The 16,992-nt window shown below is 41.4% G+C and overlaps 1 protein-coding gene across 1 annotated transcript in view; it reads left to right on the forward strand.

Moving 5' to 3' along the window:
- The window catches only part of LOC145401981 (calcitonin gene-related peptide type 1 receptor-like), a 150,328-nt gene that overhangs the window by 98,781 nt on the left and 34,555 nt on the right, over window positions 1-16,992 (forward strand). Inside the window, exon 7 of the mRNA XM_080274083.1 lies at window positions 9,561-9,781. Within this exon, the coding sequence (XP_080130209.1) occupies window positions 9,561-9,781 (221 nt within the window). The remainder of the gene's footprint in view (window positions 1-9,560; window positions 9,782-16,992) is intronic.

The raw sequence follows: 16,992 nt of genomic DNA on the forward strand, positions 1-16,992 counted from the left end.
CTGCAGTAATGCCGAAAACTCCTGCCTTTCCTCGGGAGCTAGATGAGAAAGCTTAGTCTGGAGATCATTCATGATATCAGGATTCTTCCCCAAACTATCGCTCAGGCTCATGCTGCATGGGAGAACTTCACTTGCAGACTCGGGTGGAACAGCTACAGTGGAGACTGGGTTATTTTCGTCCCGCCTGTGATATAACTTTAGCATGTTGATGTGACAAAGTTGCTTGTTCTTTCTACGCTCTGGTGTGGTGATGACATAGTTGACATCACTGAGTTTCTTCTCCACGAAATAAGGACCACTAAACTTGGCTTGAAGAGGTTGCCCATGCACCGGTAGCAGAATCAAAACTTGATCCCCTGGCTGAAAGTGGCGTAATCTGAACTTCTTATCATACCAAGTCTTCATCTTCTCCTGAGCAGCTCCTAAATTCTCTCTCACCAGCTGTAAAGCAGTGGACAACCGTTCTTTGAACTTCATCACATACTCCAGCAAGTTGACGTCATCTTCCTCCGACAGCCAGCATTCCTTGAGTAGCTTAAGGGGTCCTCTTACTTCATGGCCAAACAGTAGTTCAAAGGGTGAGAAGCCCAGTGATTCATTTGGAGATTATCTTGCGGCAAATACAACGAATGGAAGACCTTTATCCCAGTCTTTCTGATGTTCCAAACAGTATTTCTTGAGCATCGATTTGAGTGTTTGATGATATCTCTCCAACGCTCCTTGGGTCTGGGGATGGTAAGCTGAAGACGTGATCTGGGTGATGCCCAACTCTTTCAGAGACTGCTTGAAAACATTTGACATGAAATTACTTCCCCGGTCTGACTGTACCTCCTTGGGTAGACCAAACTTGCTGAGGAACCCTAGCATTTCCTTAACCACGTTCTTTGCTGAGAAATTTATAAGTGGAATGGCTTCAGGATAACGAGTAGCCATATCAATCAGGGTCAACACATAAGAAAATCCTGAAGAAGTCTTAGGAAGAGGGCCCACAATATCCACCAATACACGGGTGAATGGCGCCTCAAAAGGAGGAATGGGAACTAGAGGTGCAATCTTTTCGGTCTGATTACACTTCCCCACAACTTGACAGGTGTGACAAGACTTACAATACCAGGAAACATCTCTGAAGATACCTGGCCAGTAGAAGTGTTTCAAAATGCGTGCCACAGTCTTCCTCACTCCAAGGTGTCCTGCCAAACTGGAATCATGAGTCACTCTAATGATATCCTGCCTACAAACACGAGAGATGACAACTTGATGTACAACCTCCCATTCACAGTCAGCTGATGCTGTTGGGGGTCTTCACTTCCTCCTAAGTACTCCTGACTTTATATAATAACAAGTAGAAGCACCAGCTGACTCTTCCTCACTGCAAGCAGAGTTAGCTAGACCATTCAACTCAGGGTCAGCAATCTGGAACTCAACCAACTCTTGACAAGACAAATTATCAACACTATGGGGTACTGCCTCATCTGGTGAGTGGTCCAAATTAGCAAGAAAAGTGTCAGCTAGGATAACATCATCATCATCATTTATCCTCTAAGTCACCAGTAACTTTAGACTTAGCCCTAGTGACAGCACATGCAGAGAACACATCAGGGACATCACAGTCCTGGGTCGCAGCCACTGGCTCACTAGACAACTGAGGAGCTGGACACACTTGACTTCCACCAATATCATTTCCAAGTAAGAAAGTTACACCTGACACTGGGAGTGTCTCAACCAACCCAACCATAACGGAACCATTAACAAAACCAGACTCTAAATTCACTCTGCACAGAGGGACAGAGAAGTAATTATTCCCTACACCTTGTAAGATTACAGTTTCATCAGAGGAATTAACATTAGAGCCTAGAACACTGGTCAGCATAAGGGATTGGCAAGCACCTGTATCACGATATATTTTAACTGATTTCCTGTCATTACTGTCCAGAGGACTGACAAAACCATCAGACAGGAAATTAGCACATGAACTCTTGAGAGTGTCACCCACGTTACTGCTCAAAAGAGGAGCTCCATCATGAGAATTTAATTTACCCCTCAAAGCAGGTTCAGTTAACTCAGTTAAAGAATTCTGGGAACTCTCAAAGGTGGACACTAGACCAATTGACTGAATATTTAAAGACTCCTTTTTGTTCACATCACGCTGTCTCCTGAAACACTTCTCCGTAGTATGACCAAGCTTATTACAATAAGTACATTTACTTTTCTGAAATCTAGAGGTGAAGCTGGTATTTACTTCCTGAGAAACATCATCTTTATTCTCTTTCCTGTTACCTGTACTCTGAGTAAAGGCAACGTACTTAGTCTCAGCTTTCCTTTTTTCTTTAGAATATCTCTTGTGAGTGAGAACATATTCATCAGCTAAAACTGCAGCATCAGACAAATTATCTATTCTTCTCTCATCAAGATATAGGCTTACATCTTTATTAATACACCTTTTGAAGTCCTCCAGCAAAATCATCTGCTTAAATTTACCAAAATCAGAATCCACATTCTTAGAATTTAACCACTGCTCTAACAGATCTTCTTTGATTTTTGCATACTCAACATGGGATTGCTTATCTTCCTTATAAGTTGTCCTAAATTTTACTCTATAGGCTTCAGGAACAAGCTCATAGGCCTTAAGAATCAAGCTCTTAACTACATCATAATTATCACATTGATCCTGAGGCAAAGATGCATAAGTTACTTGAGCTTTACCGGTGAGACCACTCTGTAGGAGTACTGGCCAATACTTTTTGGGCCAATTAAAACCTGTAGCTACCCTCTCAAACAACTGTAAATACTTTGTTAAATCAGATTCATTAAAAGGAGGGACAAGTTTAACATTTTTAGCCACATCAAAATCATCAGAGCTAGATGATCCAGTTCCACCTTGTTTCATGTGATACTCATGGTCTGCCTGAATCCTAGCAAGTTCAACTTGTGCGTGAAACTCAGCCTCCTTAGCACGAGCCTCGTGCAGGGCTAGCTGTAACTTAGCTAATTCAATCTGCGTTTGCTCACCTGGAGGAGTTACATTAAACAAGCTTTTATTAATTATGTCAACAATTTGATCTTTAGAATGATGAGAGCAAACAGCAATTCCCAATTGTTGAGCAACAAGCTTAAGTTCATTCATTGTTCTGTTTTCTACATCACACACTGTTTGCACATTTGACAAAAAATCTTTGGCTTCATCAAGAGTAGTAATAGTAGACATCATGAATAAATCACAGTCACAAAATATCAAGCAATATCCTTATGATAATATCCTGAATATCCTGATAAGAGGTCGCCAAATTTATGTTACGGAACAGAGAAAACTGTCCCGCAAAGTTCCAGGTTCAAAACAAAAGAGTTAGGTAGAATTACAAGTTAAAGTTTAATGCTCAAACTAACAACTAAACATTCAAGATTCATAAGGATAATGTAATGGCAAAAAACAGGTTAAATATATGGTTAACTGCAATAGCCTCTATTAACACGAAATTAGCAAGAGTAAATTTATCTAAGTCAGCCCTGATAAAATGAGAAAACCGGATAATGCTCAGTTAATGCAATATATATTATTATAGATACAAAATATTATTACTACTGGCTGACAGCAAAACTTCACATTAATCACAAAAACCTCACCAGGCCTACGAATTAACACCTTATGCTATACAATACAAGAAAAAAAAGTAATAACACTTTTACTCAAATTACACAGCAGCTAGATGGTTGGAGACTTCCTGAGCACTCACAAAAATAATAACAACTGTACAGGGGAGGACAGAGATGTGAATAAAATGAGGAGTAGATCTAAGTGGCAATTAATGCAGAGACTGAGCTCATTATATAGGGGCCGGCAGAGCTTGATACAACTTGTAAGAAGGACGCGCAAATGAAGCCATAGGGGACAAAGAGTTGACACTCCTGCTCTGAACAACAGAATGAACGACTTACTCTACTATAAGGGAGGAGGGGGGGAGTGAGGTAGAACACGCACTATGGAAGCCACGAGGCGAATCGTGATCAAACATGCAGCATACTGTACGTTAGAATTATACAAAGGATGATGAAATCATAGGCTATGTAACAATATATATATATATATATATATATATATATATATATATATATATATATATAAAGTATATACAATATGCATGTATATTTAATGTACATAATATATGGAGTGAGGCGTAAGCACAAGGGGGCAAACCACCTAATCCTTACCCCGCTCAGTTTCGAACCCCTGCGGGTCTTCCACCACAGCGCACCTTGAACTACACTTGACAGATGTGAGCTTATCTCACCCACTCAAACAGCGCGGACTGAACGAGGCTGGAACTCAGGTCACTTGGAAAGAGATCCAATGCTTTATCAACTGTGCCATCAGGTGTGTGTGTGTGTGTGTGTGTGTGTGTGTGTGTGTGTGTGTGTGTGTGTGTGTGTGTTAAAAAAACAACAACAACTTTTGCGGTTTTCATCCAAATCTAACCAAAGGTTGTGGAAGGGTTGAAAGTCAGCCAGTGTAGCAACTTTTTTTTTTTTTTTTTTAAGTTTGTCGAAAGTCAAGATCTCTGGCAAAGGTTAAACGCTATCAAAATCACCTTAAAATGCTTTTATCCATTTTCCATCCACCTTTGCTGGAGGGCTGAGGCTACAGCAAAAAATTAAGTGATTCAGTGATGTGAACACTTAGTCAAAAATCAAGGTCACAGGGTAAGATCAAAGTTCGGCCTGTGTGTGTGTGTGTGTGCGTGTGTGTGTGTGTGTGTATTAACAAAGTAACTCATATAGTTTTGATCTGATTTTAGGAAAACTTCATAGAAAGGTTGAGGGTTCGCCATGGAGTAATGTTTTCAAGAAAGACGAGGTCAAAGGTGATGGTCGCTTGCAAAATGTACTTAAACTTATGGACTGGTTGAGGATATGGCAAGAATAACAGATATTGATTTTGAGACCAATCAGATGCTATGGTCACAGGACAAAATCAGCTCACACCGATTTGACTTAAATCAAACTTGGTGGCAGGGTTAAGGGTCAGGCAGTACCGAAGGGATCCAATGCTGAGAGCAATCAGTAAGAGATCATGGTCACAGGACAAGGTCAAAGTTCGACCCGTGAGTCTGTGTGTGAATACAACAGCTAAAACAGTTTTTATCTTATTTCGATCAAACTTGTTGGATAAGCTGAGGATCACCCAAGAGGTTGACCTTTATTTTTTTTTGTTTAGACATATCAAAGGTCAAAGTCACATGTTAAGGTCTATTTGAACAATTTTTATCCTAAGCCAATTAAACTTTGTAGAAGGTTTCAGGTTAAAACAATATGGTTGTTCTCTGAGTGCTCCTTCATGTTGATCTATCTGTATAACTATCTGCCAAACTGTCTGTCTCCCTCAGGAACGAACCCAGAGAGTTGGTAATAAGCTTATTGGGCAAGAGACTTTCTGAGTGCACGTCGAGTACCTAATTTTTGACGGTCATTTGTATAACACTTGCAGCTGTTTGATGTAATTAGTCTGCATGCCACATTACTTAGCGTAGTCAGCAACGAAATAGGAAGGTCACATATGTTCTTTCATCATTACATGCCTCAAAAATTATCCAAGGCTCTTATTCCAGTGCCTCGCTCAATTACTGGCATTTCTACATTCATTTTATCGTCTTCTTCACCTCTTTCTTCTTTCCTCCTTCATATTCTTGCGTCTTTCTTTGCCACCATAACTCTTTGAATCTGGTGGTGTATTGTACTGAATTATTCCTACTACCTACAGACACTGTTATTGATTTTAGTGAACACCTTTCTTAGCGAAGGGATAAATAAAAACTGTATATAGCCTCCTTTCTTTAATATCTTCCCTAGTGTGAATTAATACGCCTGGAGGTATCAAGATTAAGATATTTAATAAATCATCGAAATTAAGGGGTTCATTATTCATTTTATTTTAATCTTAGTTTTGTTCTCTGTCCCATTCTTCTTCTCTCCCTTCAAACTATCTTTATCACCTGCTTTGTATTTTATTACCCGAGACGGGTATTGTTTTCATTTGATTTGTATATTTGTCTGTCTGTCTGTCTGTTAAATGGGCTATGACTTTATGATCACTGATTAAATATGGTGCCAAACTGGGCCAAGGCCCAGGCTGTAGGCCCAAAAAATGTAAAAAAAAAAAAAAAAAAAAAAATAGTTTTTTCTCCTTAAATCCTTTTGAATTCGTCATATCGACATGAAACCAAAACCCAAAGGTGCATCTTTCACATCTGCATCCTATAGCATGCCTCATTACATCTGGGGTGGTCACCCCCCTGTTAGTGGTAGGGGGGGGTCAATGTCAGGTAGGTTGGGCCTAAAATTTCAGATGGGCATAGAGTCGTCAATTTTCACCCGATTTACTCCAAATTTTATGCGACATCTTTGACTAGATATCCTGTTGTGTGTATATGTCAGCACTAAAATGGCTGTCGGGGACGGATTTCCTGTGCCCGGCACGGCTTCTTGTTCCGTATTTATTTTCCCCACTCATTTTTTTTTTCGTTTGACTTTGCCCTCTTTCATGCTTCTCTCTTTCCACACATGGTTTCCCATGCTTTTTGTATTTTATTAAACCTTTCTTTCCCTGCCTATTTTTCACCTTCCTTCTTTATGCTAATTTTCATATTGCTCGTCAAATGTTTTACTTTTTATTTTTGTTCATCTTGTTCATCTTCACATCATTCTGTCTAGGTCCATATTATCACCATTCGTTGATCCCTTTCACGTCTTTCATGTTTCCATACCTATTTCATATCCTTGTATTTTTCCTCTTCTTCGTTTCCATTCTTTTTCTATGTCTGTTTCATCGCCTTCTTTATTTGTTCTCTTCCGTCTCAACTTTCTTCGCCCACTTTTGGCTTTCTTTATTTGCGTTTGTTTCCTCTTTTCTCTTCACATATTTTTTTCTCACGTTTGCTTTGCTCTTTTTCACTTTCCTCTTTCCATAGACATATTATTTACCTCCTAATTTCACCAGATCTTTCAGTCTCCTGCCTCCTTTTCTTTCTATTTTCTTTCCCCTTTACAGCCTTCGTTTCTTCCTCCTATTTTCCATCCTTTCTAATCTCGTCTGCCCTATTTCTTACTCTCCATTCCTTCCTTCAACACTTTACCGCCTTCCCTCCCTCCTTTCCTCACGCCCTTCCTCCCTCCATCACTCCCTTCCTTTAACACTTTCCTTCTTTCCCCCCACTCTGCCAATCCCTCCCTCCCTTCCTTCCTCTCTTCCTCCCTTTTAATCCCAGTACAGCTTCTTTCTACCTCCCAATTTGTTGAACATCGGTGGTTTCCAAATTGCCTGAAACTGTTGCCAGAGACAAGTTTGTGAAACACTTAGAATAATCTCATCAAGAGATTCGTAATATGGTCTTCTGAATAAACGTTCCTGCCTCACGAACCTGTTGGACTTTTTCATAGCTATACGGAACATGTAAGACGAGACTAACTCTGTTGATGTTGTCTATCTCGATTTTCAAAAGGCTTTTGGCAAAGTTCCACACAAAAGACGCCTTTAGAAGCTAAAGGCACATGGTTTCAGTAGCAGTGTGCTAGGGTGGATAGAAGATTGGCTCACTGGATGAAAGCAAAGAGTTGTAATAAATGGAAAGAATCAGACTGGATCAACGTTACAAGTGGAGTGCAGCAGGGTTCAGTGTTAGATCCCCCCCTCCTTTTTTTTTAATATATGTAAATGATATTGATGAAGGATTATTTTGTAAGATTTCAAAATTTGCCGACGATACAAAAATGGGTAACAGAGCAGATACAGCATAGCAGAGACAGGCATTCAGAAAGAAGTTGATCATTTGTTTAATTAGAACCAAACATGGCAAATGAATTTGAATATTCATAAACGTACAGTGCTAAACACTGGCAGTAAAAACATAAGGGCCAGTTGTAATATGAATAATGTCCAACCTGATAGGATAAACCATGAAAAAGACTCAGAGATAATAATAACAAATGATTTGAACCAAACAAACAATGTACAGAAGCTTTTAAAAAAGACAATAAATTTACCTGATTCATTGGCAGGACATTTGAATAAAAACAACAAAAAATTTGTCCTCATTTTGTATAACTTCTTAGCACTCCCGCAGTTGGAGTATTGCGTTCATTTCTGGTCACTGTATTATAAAACATAAGCAATGCTACGCTGTTGCAACTCTCCATCTGATCAAGCACATACCTTCCCACATCCCTGCACACCTAACCAAGTGCATAACGGTCCTCATCTCCTCCCAATCTTTTCTTTTAAAGATGAGCTTAAGGAGAGCGCTTTGAGGACACATGACCTGGGCCCTTCAGATTCCATGTGCAGGTTGCATTAAAATCCCTGGAAAATTATTTTTTTATTTTACTTTATCATTATTAAAAGAAGAAAACTACTTACGACACAGCATTCTACCTATCAAAAGGCACCAGTTCACCATACGACACATAACTGTGAAATTTTAGGACCCTATAGTGAGTAGCCTACTTTCTGAGTTCTGGCCTGGAAATGAAATCTCAATTCACGGCCAGCCGCCCTGCCTGTGATAACAACACCCTCCTCTGACTTTGTCAGGTGGAGTGTAATAAGATATGGAGAAACTTGAGAGTACAGCGAAGGGTGACAAAGATGATACCTAGACTGAGAAATAAGCCATTTGAAGAGCATTTAGAAGCCCTGAATCTCTTTACCCTAATTAAACGCAGGTTATAAGGAGGTTTAATTCATGTATTCAAAATATTTAAAGGACACGATAATATGGCCACCCATCAGTATTTCACAGTTGATCGCTCAAACTGTACTAGAGGTAATGGATATAAAACGACGTCAGGCACATGAAGCTAAACATTTCATCTTTAACAGAGTTGTATATATATGGAGCAAACTGCCCTCCAGTGTAGCAAGTTGTGATACAGTACCAACTTTTATAAATCGCAGGGATAAGTATCAGTCACCGAGCCCCCAGTTAAGTATGTTCACTGCTGAATCACAACGTTCTGTGGTGTATGCTTTTTTTTTTCCTTTTTCAGAACCTTAAAGATACAACTGCAGAACAACATCGATAAATACTACTGACAGTGTTATGCTCCCTTTCAGACAGAAGTTTAAAGTTTCCATTCCCTTACTACAGGTCTGTTGCTATTTGCTTATTCCTAGTCGCCTTCAATCTTCTTTCCTTTCTCCGAGTTCTTCCCTACATTCGTTCCTTCCTACTCTCTCCACTTGTCTCCTCTCACCTCTTCTTACAGTTCCTCCTCCCCTTGCTTTCAGCCTCTGTCTCTTCCTTCCACTCACATCGTTGCCCTCAGCTCTTCTCTCCTTCCCATTTTTCCCTCTCTCCCCCTCTTCACTTGTTCCCTCCGTTTCTTCAGCCCCGTCCCACTCTCTGATCTCTCGTTTCGTTTTATTTTTTCTTCTTCTTCTTCTCTCTCTCTCTCTCTCTCTCTCTCTCTCTCTCTCTCTCTCTCTCTCTCTCTCTCTCTGTTTCGCACAATCCCTTATTCCACTTCTTTCAACTCTGTCCCTCCTCATTAACGTGCCGTGGTCCCTCGCACAGGCTGGATGTCAGGCTCTGCACATCCTGCTTCAGTACTTCCTGGTGTCGAGTTACCTGTGGATGTTCGCTGAGGGTCTGTACCTGCACACACTGCTGGTGGTGGCCTTCGTCAGTGAGGAGGCGCTGCTCAGGTGGCTCTACGTCCTGGGCTGGGGCCTGCCTGGGGGCATAGTGGCCGTGTATGGCCTGGCTAGGGGCGCATCAACTCAGGACACCTTACAGTAAGTACGGTTTTATTTTACGTTAATCTGTTCGTTTAAACGAGGAGTAGATTTATCAATCAATCAATCAATCATTTCCTGTGGCACCCTCGGGGATGCATAGGGCCTCGATGAACTCACACCACCACATCCTATCTTGTGCTAACTCCTCAAGATCTCCCCAACACTCATCTCCAGCTTCCCGCCTCATTGTCCTCACCCACGTCTCTTTTGGCCTTCCTCTACCTCTCCTACCAAGTGCCACCCACCCTGGTGTACCTCGTACTATTCCCTGTCTCCTATACACATGTCCTAGCCACTTCCATCGTGAGAATCTAACATATTCATCGATCGGCTGCACTCCCGTTATTTCTCTAATTCTACTATTTGGTATCCTTTCCCACCACTTAACTCCTAATATTCTTCTAAGTGCTTTATTTTCAAACACCAAGAATTTATTTTCCATAGTCACTGTGCTGTACCAAGACTCGTGTCCATAAATTAAGATACTCCTAACCATTACCTTATAAAGTTTGATTTTTGTATGCACAGAGAAATTGTTATTATTCCAAATATTTTTAAGCATTCCCATTGCCTGATTAGCCTTCTTTAACCTTTCCTCGAGTTCAAAGTTCAAAGAACCATCCTTGGCTAAATAAGTACCTAAATATTTAAACCTATCAACTTGCTTTACAACCATACCTCCAATTACACATTCCTGCGCATTTTCCATATTCATATTGATTATTTCAGTTTTTCCACAATTAATAACCAAACCCACCTTGCGACCTTCACTCACCAAACAGTCCAACACTCTCTGCATCTCTTCTGGCCCATCACAAATCAAAACTATATCATCTGCATAATCTAAATCCAAAAGTTTCCTGTTCTCTCCCCAAAGTATACCTGCACCGGTTTCTGTTCCAACGCGTTTCATAATGTAATCAATGACCAATATAAATAGTAAAGGCGATAGAACACCACCTTGAATTACTCCGGACTTGACTTCAAACGAATCACTCAGACAACCATCAACCATCACTTTACAAAATGTGTCCTCATGCATGTTCATAATGACCCTCACAAACTCCTCTGGTATTCCATAATGTCTCATGATCTTCCCCATAGTCTCTCTCGAAACACTATCAAAAGCCTTTTCAAAATCAACAAAACAAAGACTTAACGGTACTCTCATTTCATTAACTTGCTGCATCAAATGCCTAACTATAAAGATCTGATCATTGCAACCACGTCCCTTTCTAAAACCAGCCTGTTCATCCCTCAGAATACCCTCAACCACTGGCTCCAACCTATTTAACAACACTAAATTTATACTCTTTCTATATTAAATGCTGTTTTAGGAATCAAACCGAGTAACGAGCGTCGCGGTAATCCCCTGCCATCTGGGATCAGGGACTGTTCAAGAAGATCTGAAAAGTTTGGCGACACTCAAACCTAAACTAACTCAACCTAACCTAACCAAATCTAACCTAAACAAAACTAAACTAACTTAACCAAGCTAAACCAAACGCGAACGTAACCTAGTATAGCTTAATCCAACCGAAGTTAGGCTAACTTAACCTTGCCTAACCTAACTCAGCCCAAAGGAACTTAATATACCTAACCTAATCGAAACTAATCAAATCACACTTAGCCTCATTTAACCGAGACTCACCTGACCCGGCCAAATCAAACTTGACTTAATTTATATTAACGTATTCGACCTAATACAATGTAATTTATCCTGACTTTCCCTCTCCTAACCTAACCTAACCTAACCTCACCTAACCCGCGGCCTCGCATACCCCATGGACTCAGTGATGCGATAACCATACCGGAACGAACATCACCTGGGAGTTAGGCGGAACGAGTGTCGGACGAATCCTACACCTCAGGTATACCTTGTCTGGAACATCGGGTCATTTTCTCGTCGGGTAAGGAAGTTCCCTAACACCTTTTCTCTGACTGTTTATTTCTGCATGTGCAAATTTAATGATTGCTTTTATCACATTTATGCAATCTATGCCAGTGACACAAAGGAATAAACATGATACAGGATAGCAATAAGGTGTTAAATGCATAATAAATTGCTATGGAAGAGGTGTTACTAAGCTTCTTCACCTGATGAGACCCTGGAGACAGTGCGACATGGGATCCGCACACTCATGATCCTGAGCTGTAACAAGAATGCGATGCTAGTTATGAAGAACTGCCATAGAAAGAATGTGCAGCCGTAGCATTGCCACAGTCAGCAGCTGAACTACGTGGTACAGACTGGAAAAGAAGGAAGATCTCTCGTAAGTTAAGGTGAATGACTTACTGTTGCATGTACGTAGTTCTAGTATGGAAGATATAAGTTAAGGTCGTACTATCTTGTCTCCATAATTACTTTAGTTCAGTCTAGTTTGAAACACAGGTGTTCTTAGCTCGCACCCTCTCCCCTGGTGGTAGGTGGTGGCCACCAGCATCCACAAAAGTGCTGCTTATATTTTCTTTCACCTTTATCATTTTATCCCTGTGTCTGTCTTCCCCTCTCCCTCTCCTCCCTGTCACTTTTTATTAATCTTTTTCCCACTTGTGACTGCTGTACACTGAGCGACAAGCCAAATGGTTTCTTGTGACCCAGAAAACCATTTACAACGCTGGGTGGAAGCCATATAACCAAATGATAGGGTGATGTGGAGCCTAGTACTGCATTGCGCCCCTTTTAAGTGGGTGATGCGACACAAATGCGTTGTCCAGCAGCAAGGGAACATTATTTTTCTGCACGGGATGGCCATTTGGGACGGTTTCTTGCCTGATGTTGATGAGTCTGCTCGGTCAAACAGACAGGGGTTGATCAACAACAGCAACCCTCTCCCCTACCAGTCTGTGCCACATATCTATACTTCTTTATTTGGAAAGCTAAATTATTTTCCATGAATGAATAATCTCTTCTTCACTTTAAATTCATTTCTTCTTCTCTGCCCTTCATCTTTCACCAAAAGATCCTCTCTGTCCGCTTTTCCCAGTCCCCATACCTCTTTAAATAATATAGTTAAATATTCTGTCTCGATGGATAGGTAGATAGATAAATAAATAGATAGATTATATATATATATATATATATATATATATATATATATATATATATATATATATATATATATATATATATATATCCCTATGGCGGAGGGGGGACACAATCTGGCCGCACTGTGGGGTGGTACTACCACTATGCGGCCAGGCTGTTTACGTAAATTTCTGCCACCGTGTTCCCTGCGTTGTAAAAGGCGACAAAAAGGGGCGGGGTGAGGGGACTAGGGACCCCCTCCTGTTTATTTTTAGTTCCTGCAATGAGACAGGGAATAGAAAGAGAAGGGGGATTGACTTATCCCCGTACCCTGAAGATTGGGTCTATGAATGTGTGTGGATATTGTACGATTGAAGCTAAAAGAGGGGAGACTGGGAGAATGTTTGTGAGAAGAATGTTGGATGTGCTAGCGCTGAGTGAAACAAAGATGAAAGGGAAAGGTGAATCTAAGTTTTGAAGTGTGACTGGAAGAATGTCAGGTGTTGATAGAGGAAGAGCGAGAGGAGTGGCCTTGTTAGTGAGCCGAAGTGCAACAGTGTGTGACTGAATGTAAGGAGGTGTCATCGAGACTGATGTGGGTGAAAGCGAAATTTGGACGTGAGTTGTGGGTATTTGTGAGTGCATATGGGCCTGGTAGCGAAAGGGATGAAGAAGAGAGGGAGTCTTTCTGGAATGATGTTGATGAGTGTCTGCAGAGTTTTGGAGCAAATGTGAATGTGGTAATGATGGGAGATCTGAATGCTAGGGCGGGAAATGTAGCAGTTGAGGGTGTCGTTGGTATGCATGGTGTGCCTGGAAGAAATGATAATGGGAAAGAATGATAGGGATGTGTGTTGAGCGAGAGATGGTGATTGAAAATACCTTGTTTGAGAAGAAAGATATTTATAAGTATACATGGGTGAGACATGAGGGTGGAAGGGATATTGATAGAGCATTGATGGACTATGTGGTTGTGTCCAGGAATGTAATAGGAAGATTGTTGGGTGTGAGAGTTCTGAGAGGGGAGAGTGGAGGCATGTCTGACCATTGCCTGGTGGAGGGAAAATTGAGAGTTGGTGTGAGGTGGGTGAGAGATAGAAGAGTTGGGTATGGCAGAGAGGTTTTAAAACTAAGTGAGCTGGACAAAAGAAAGAGAATGACAGAGTATCAGAAGCTGAAAAAAGAGATGAATGCAGTGAAAGATAAGTAAAATGGCTTTGTGGAGGAAGAATGGCAGTTGTTTAAGAGCGCTGTGGTGGTGGTATGCAAACGAGGTATGTGGTGTGAGATGAGTGGGTGGTGGTGTAAGAATGGGAAGTGAATGGTGGTGCGAGGAAGTAAGTATGGCTGTAGCTGAGAAGAGACGTGCATATGAAGTGTGGCTGCAGAGGAAGGATGAGGTGTCATATGAGAGGTATAAGGAATAGAGGAATGGGAGGAGAGGGGCTGTGCATGATGCTAAAGTAGCAGCAGATGAGAGGTGCGGTAGGCGACTGACTGAAAATTTCCAACAGACTAAGATAATGTTTGAAAGGAGGTGAAGAGGGTGCAAAAGGGTGAGTCTAGGAATGAAGAGCAACCAAAAGCAGAGGATGGAAGGATGTTAACTAAGATGAATGCAATGAGGAAGAAGTGGACAGAGTATTTTGAAAGACTGTTAAATGTAGAGGAGGAAAGGGAGGCTGAGACTGGGGCAGATGAAAGGGAGCAAGAAATAAATATGTTGGGAGAGTTCAGTAATTCTTTGATCATGATGGAGGAAGCGCAGGAGGCAACAAAGGACATGAAAGCAGGGAAAGCTGCAGATATGGCTGGGTGTGCTGTGTAATGTTTGAAAGGTGGTGGGGTGACTATTGTTGAGTAGTTAGTATGATTGCTGAATGCGTGTTTTGTGTGTGGTATGGTGCAGATTGAATGGGCAAGTTAGTGTGTGGTTCCGTTATGTAAAAGTAAGGGTGATAAGTATGAATGTGCTAGTTTTAGGGGCATAAGTGTATTGAGTGTTGTAGGTATAGTGTATGGTAGAGTGCTGATTAATAGAGTTACAAAGGGTACAGAGGGTGACTGGTGATGAACAGAGTGGTTTTAGGGGAGGACTGACTAGTGAATCTCTTGAGTGTGTGGAAGAGTGTTTTTATTTGGGAGACATGTTGTGTGCTGAAGGTGGGGCTGGAGCTAGCTCTGTGGCAAGGGTGAGAAGTGGTTGGAAGAAGTTCAGAGAGCTCTTGCCTCTCCTGACATTGAGAGGACTCTCCCTACGTTCTAAGGGGTCTTTGTGTGCAGTATGTGTTAGGAGTGTAATGCTGTATGGTAGTGAGACCTGGACAGTAAAGGAGGAGGATATTCGCAGGCTCAAACGTACAGAAATGACAATGATTTGGTGGATGTGTAGTGCGTCCCTGTATGCAAGGTCTGGGGGGGCTGGGTTTACGATGGAAGAGTTTAGAGGTAGGATGGGACTGGAGTGTATTGGTGTTGTGATGAGGAGAGGTAGATTGAGATGGTTTGGGTATGTGGAGAAGATGGGGCTTCAGGGGCCGTATGCATAAATTTTCTTAAGTATAAATCACGTATAAGATGCCTTTACCTTTAACTCATACTTAAATACTCATAATTTTATACTCATGCTCATATCAGATACATCCAAACTAGAATGAACGTTAAAGTAAGACTAGTAGTAGTAGTGGTGTAAACACAAGATGTCGTATTCGTCTTCGTTCCCAGAGCTTTGCCTTGTTCGGTGCTTCCATTTAAATCGGCCCGGCTTCTTTCTCCCAATTCCGGCAAAAATAGACCGACATGTCGGTCTCTCCATACAGGCGAAAAAAGTTGCCGGAATTTCTACCGGGAAGCAAATTCCGGCAAAAAACCACCGCGATTTTGCTCGTGTGAACCGGCCTTAAGAAGTGTTAATATTAGGGGTGGGATTATGAGGGGTAGACCGAGAAAGACATGGGACGAGGTCATTAAGTGTGACCTCAGGGTTAAGGGACTGAACTGTGAGGCTGCAATAGATCGTGCAGCATGGAGAGCCGCCATTAGGTGACCAAGGCCGACGCATGTAAGCATGTTGGAGCCTTTACAAAACGAAACGAAACGAAAATGAAACGGAGGGGATGTGTGGATCAGGTGTTTGCTGAGACAGGTGTGTGAAAAGCATTTGGCAAAAGGTAAGGATGTGTTTTGGGCGTTCATAGATTTAGAGAATGAGTATGATAATGATAGGGAGGCTTTGTGGACTGTTTTGAGATTGTATGGATTAGGTGGCAAGTTGTTAAAAGGAGTGACAAGTTCTTATGTAAGTAGCAGAACGTGTGTAAGGGTGGGAAATACTGTACCGGCAAGTGATTGATTTCCTGTGAGAGTGGGGCTAGGACAGGTATGTGTGATGTCGCCTTGGTTGTTTAATATTAATATGACTGGGGTTGTAAGAGAAATGAATGCGAGAGTGTTTCGTAGAGGTTTGAGCCTGGTGGATGCTGATGGTAGAGGGTGGAACTTGAGTAAGCTGCTGTCTGCAGATGATACTGCACTGGTGGCTTATTTGCGGGAGAAATTGAGACAGCTGGTAGAGGTGTTTGGAAAGGTGTGTGAAAGGAGGAAATTGAGAATGAATAAGAATAAGAGTAAGGTTATGAAGTACACGAGGTTGGTAGATGATGGGAGGATGAATGTAGCTTTGAATGGTGAGTTGCTTGAGGAGGTAGAGTGTTTTAAGTATATAGGGTCACATGTTGCTGTGAATGGAAGAATAGATGTAGAGGTGAGGTTTAGAATGAATGAAGTAGGAAAGGTGCTGGTAAGAATGAAAAAATGTCGTTAGCTTAGAATGGACATAAAGTGAAGACTGTATGAGGGAGTATGTGGTATGGACTGTGTTATATGGGACAGAATCATGGAATATGGGAGTAGATGAGAAGAGATTAAATGTGATGAAGATGAGGTGTCTGAGAAGTGTGTGTGTGGAATGACGCATATGGATCGAATGAGAAATGATGAAGTGCGAAGAACTGGAGTTATGGGCGAGACGGCTGATTTAATTAAGCAGAGAGTATTGCAGTGGTTTGGGCATATGGAGAAAAAGGATGAAGAGCGATGATTGGTGAAAATGATAACTGGATTGTTGTAAGAGGTGTAATATTTAAAGGAAGACCACAAATAGGATAGATAGACAGTGTGA

Source organism: Coenobita brevimanus, chromosome 57 (genome assembly GCF_032717465.1).
Source record: "Coenobita brevimanus isolate Jiangsu-jjx chromosome 57, ASM3271746v2, whole genome shotgun sequence".
Classification (NCBI taxonomy): domain Eukaryota; kingdom Metazoa; phylum Arthropoda; class Malacostraca; order Decapoda; family Coenobitidae; genus Coenobita; species Coenobita brevimanus.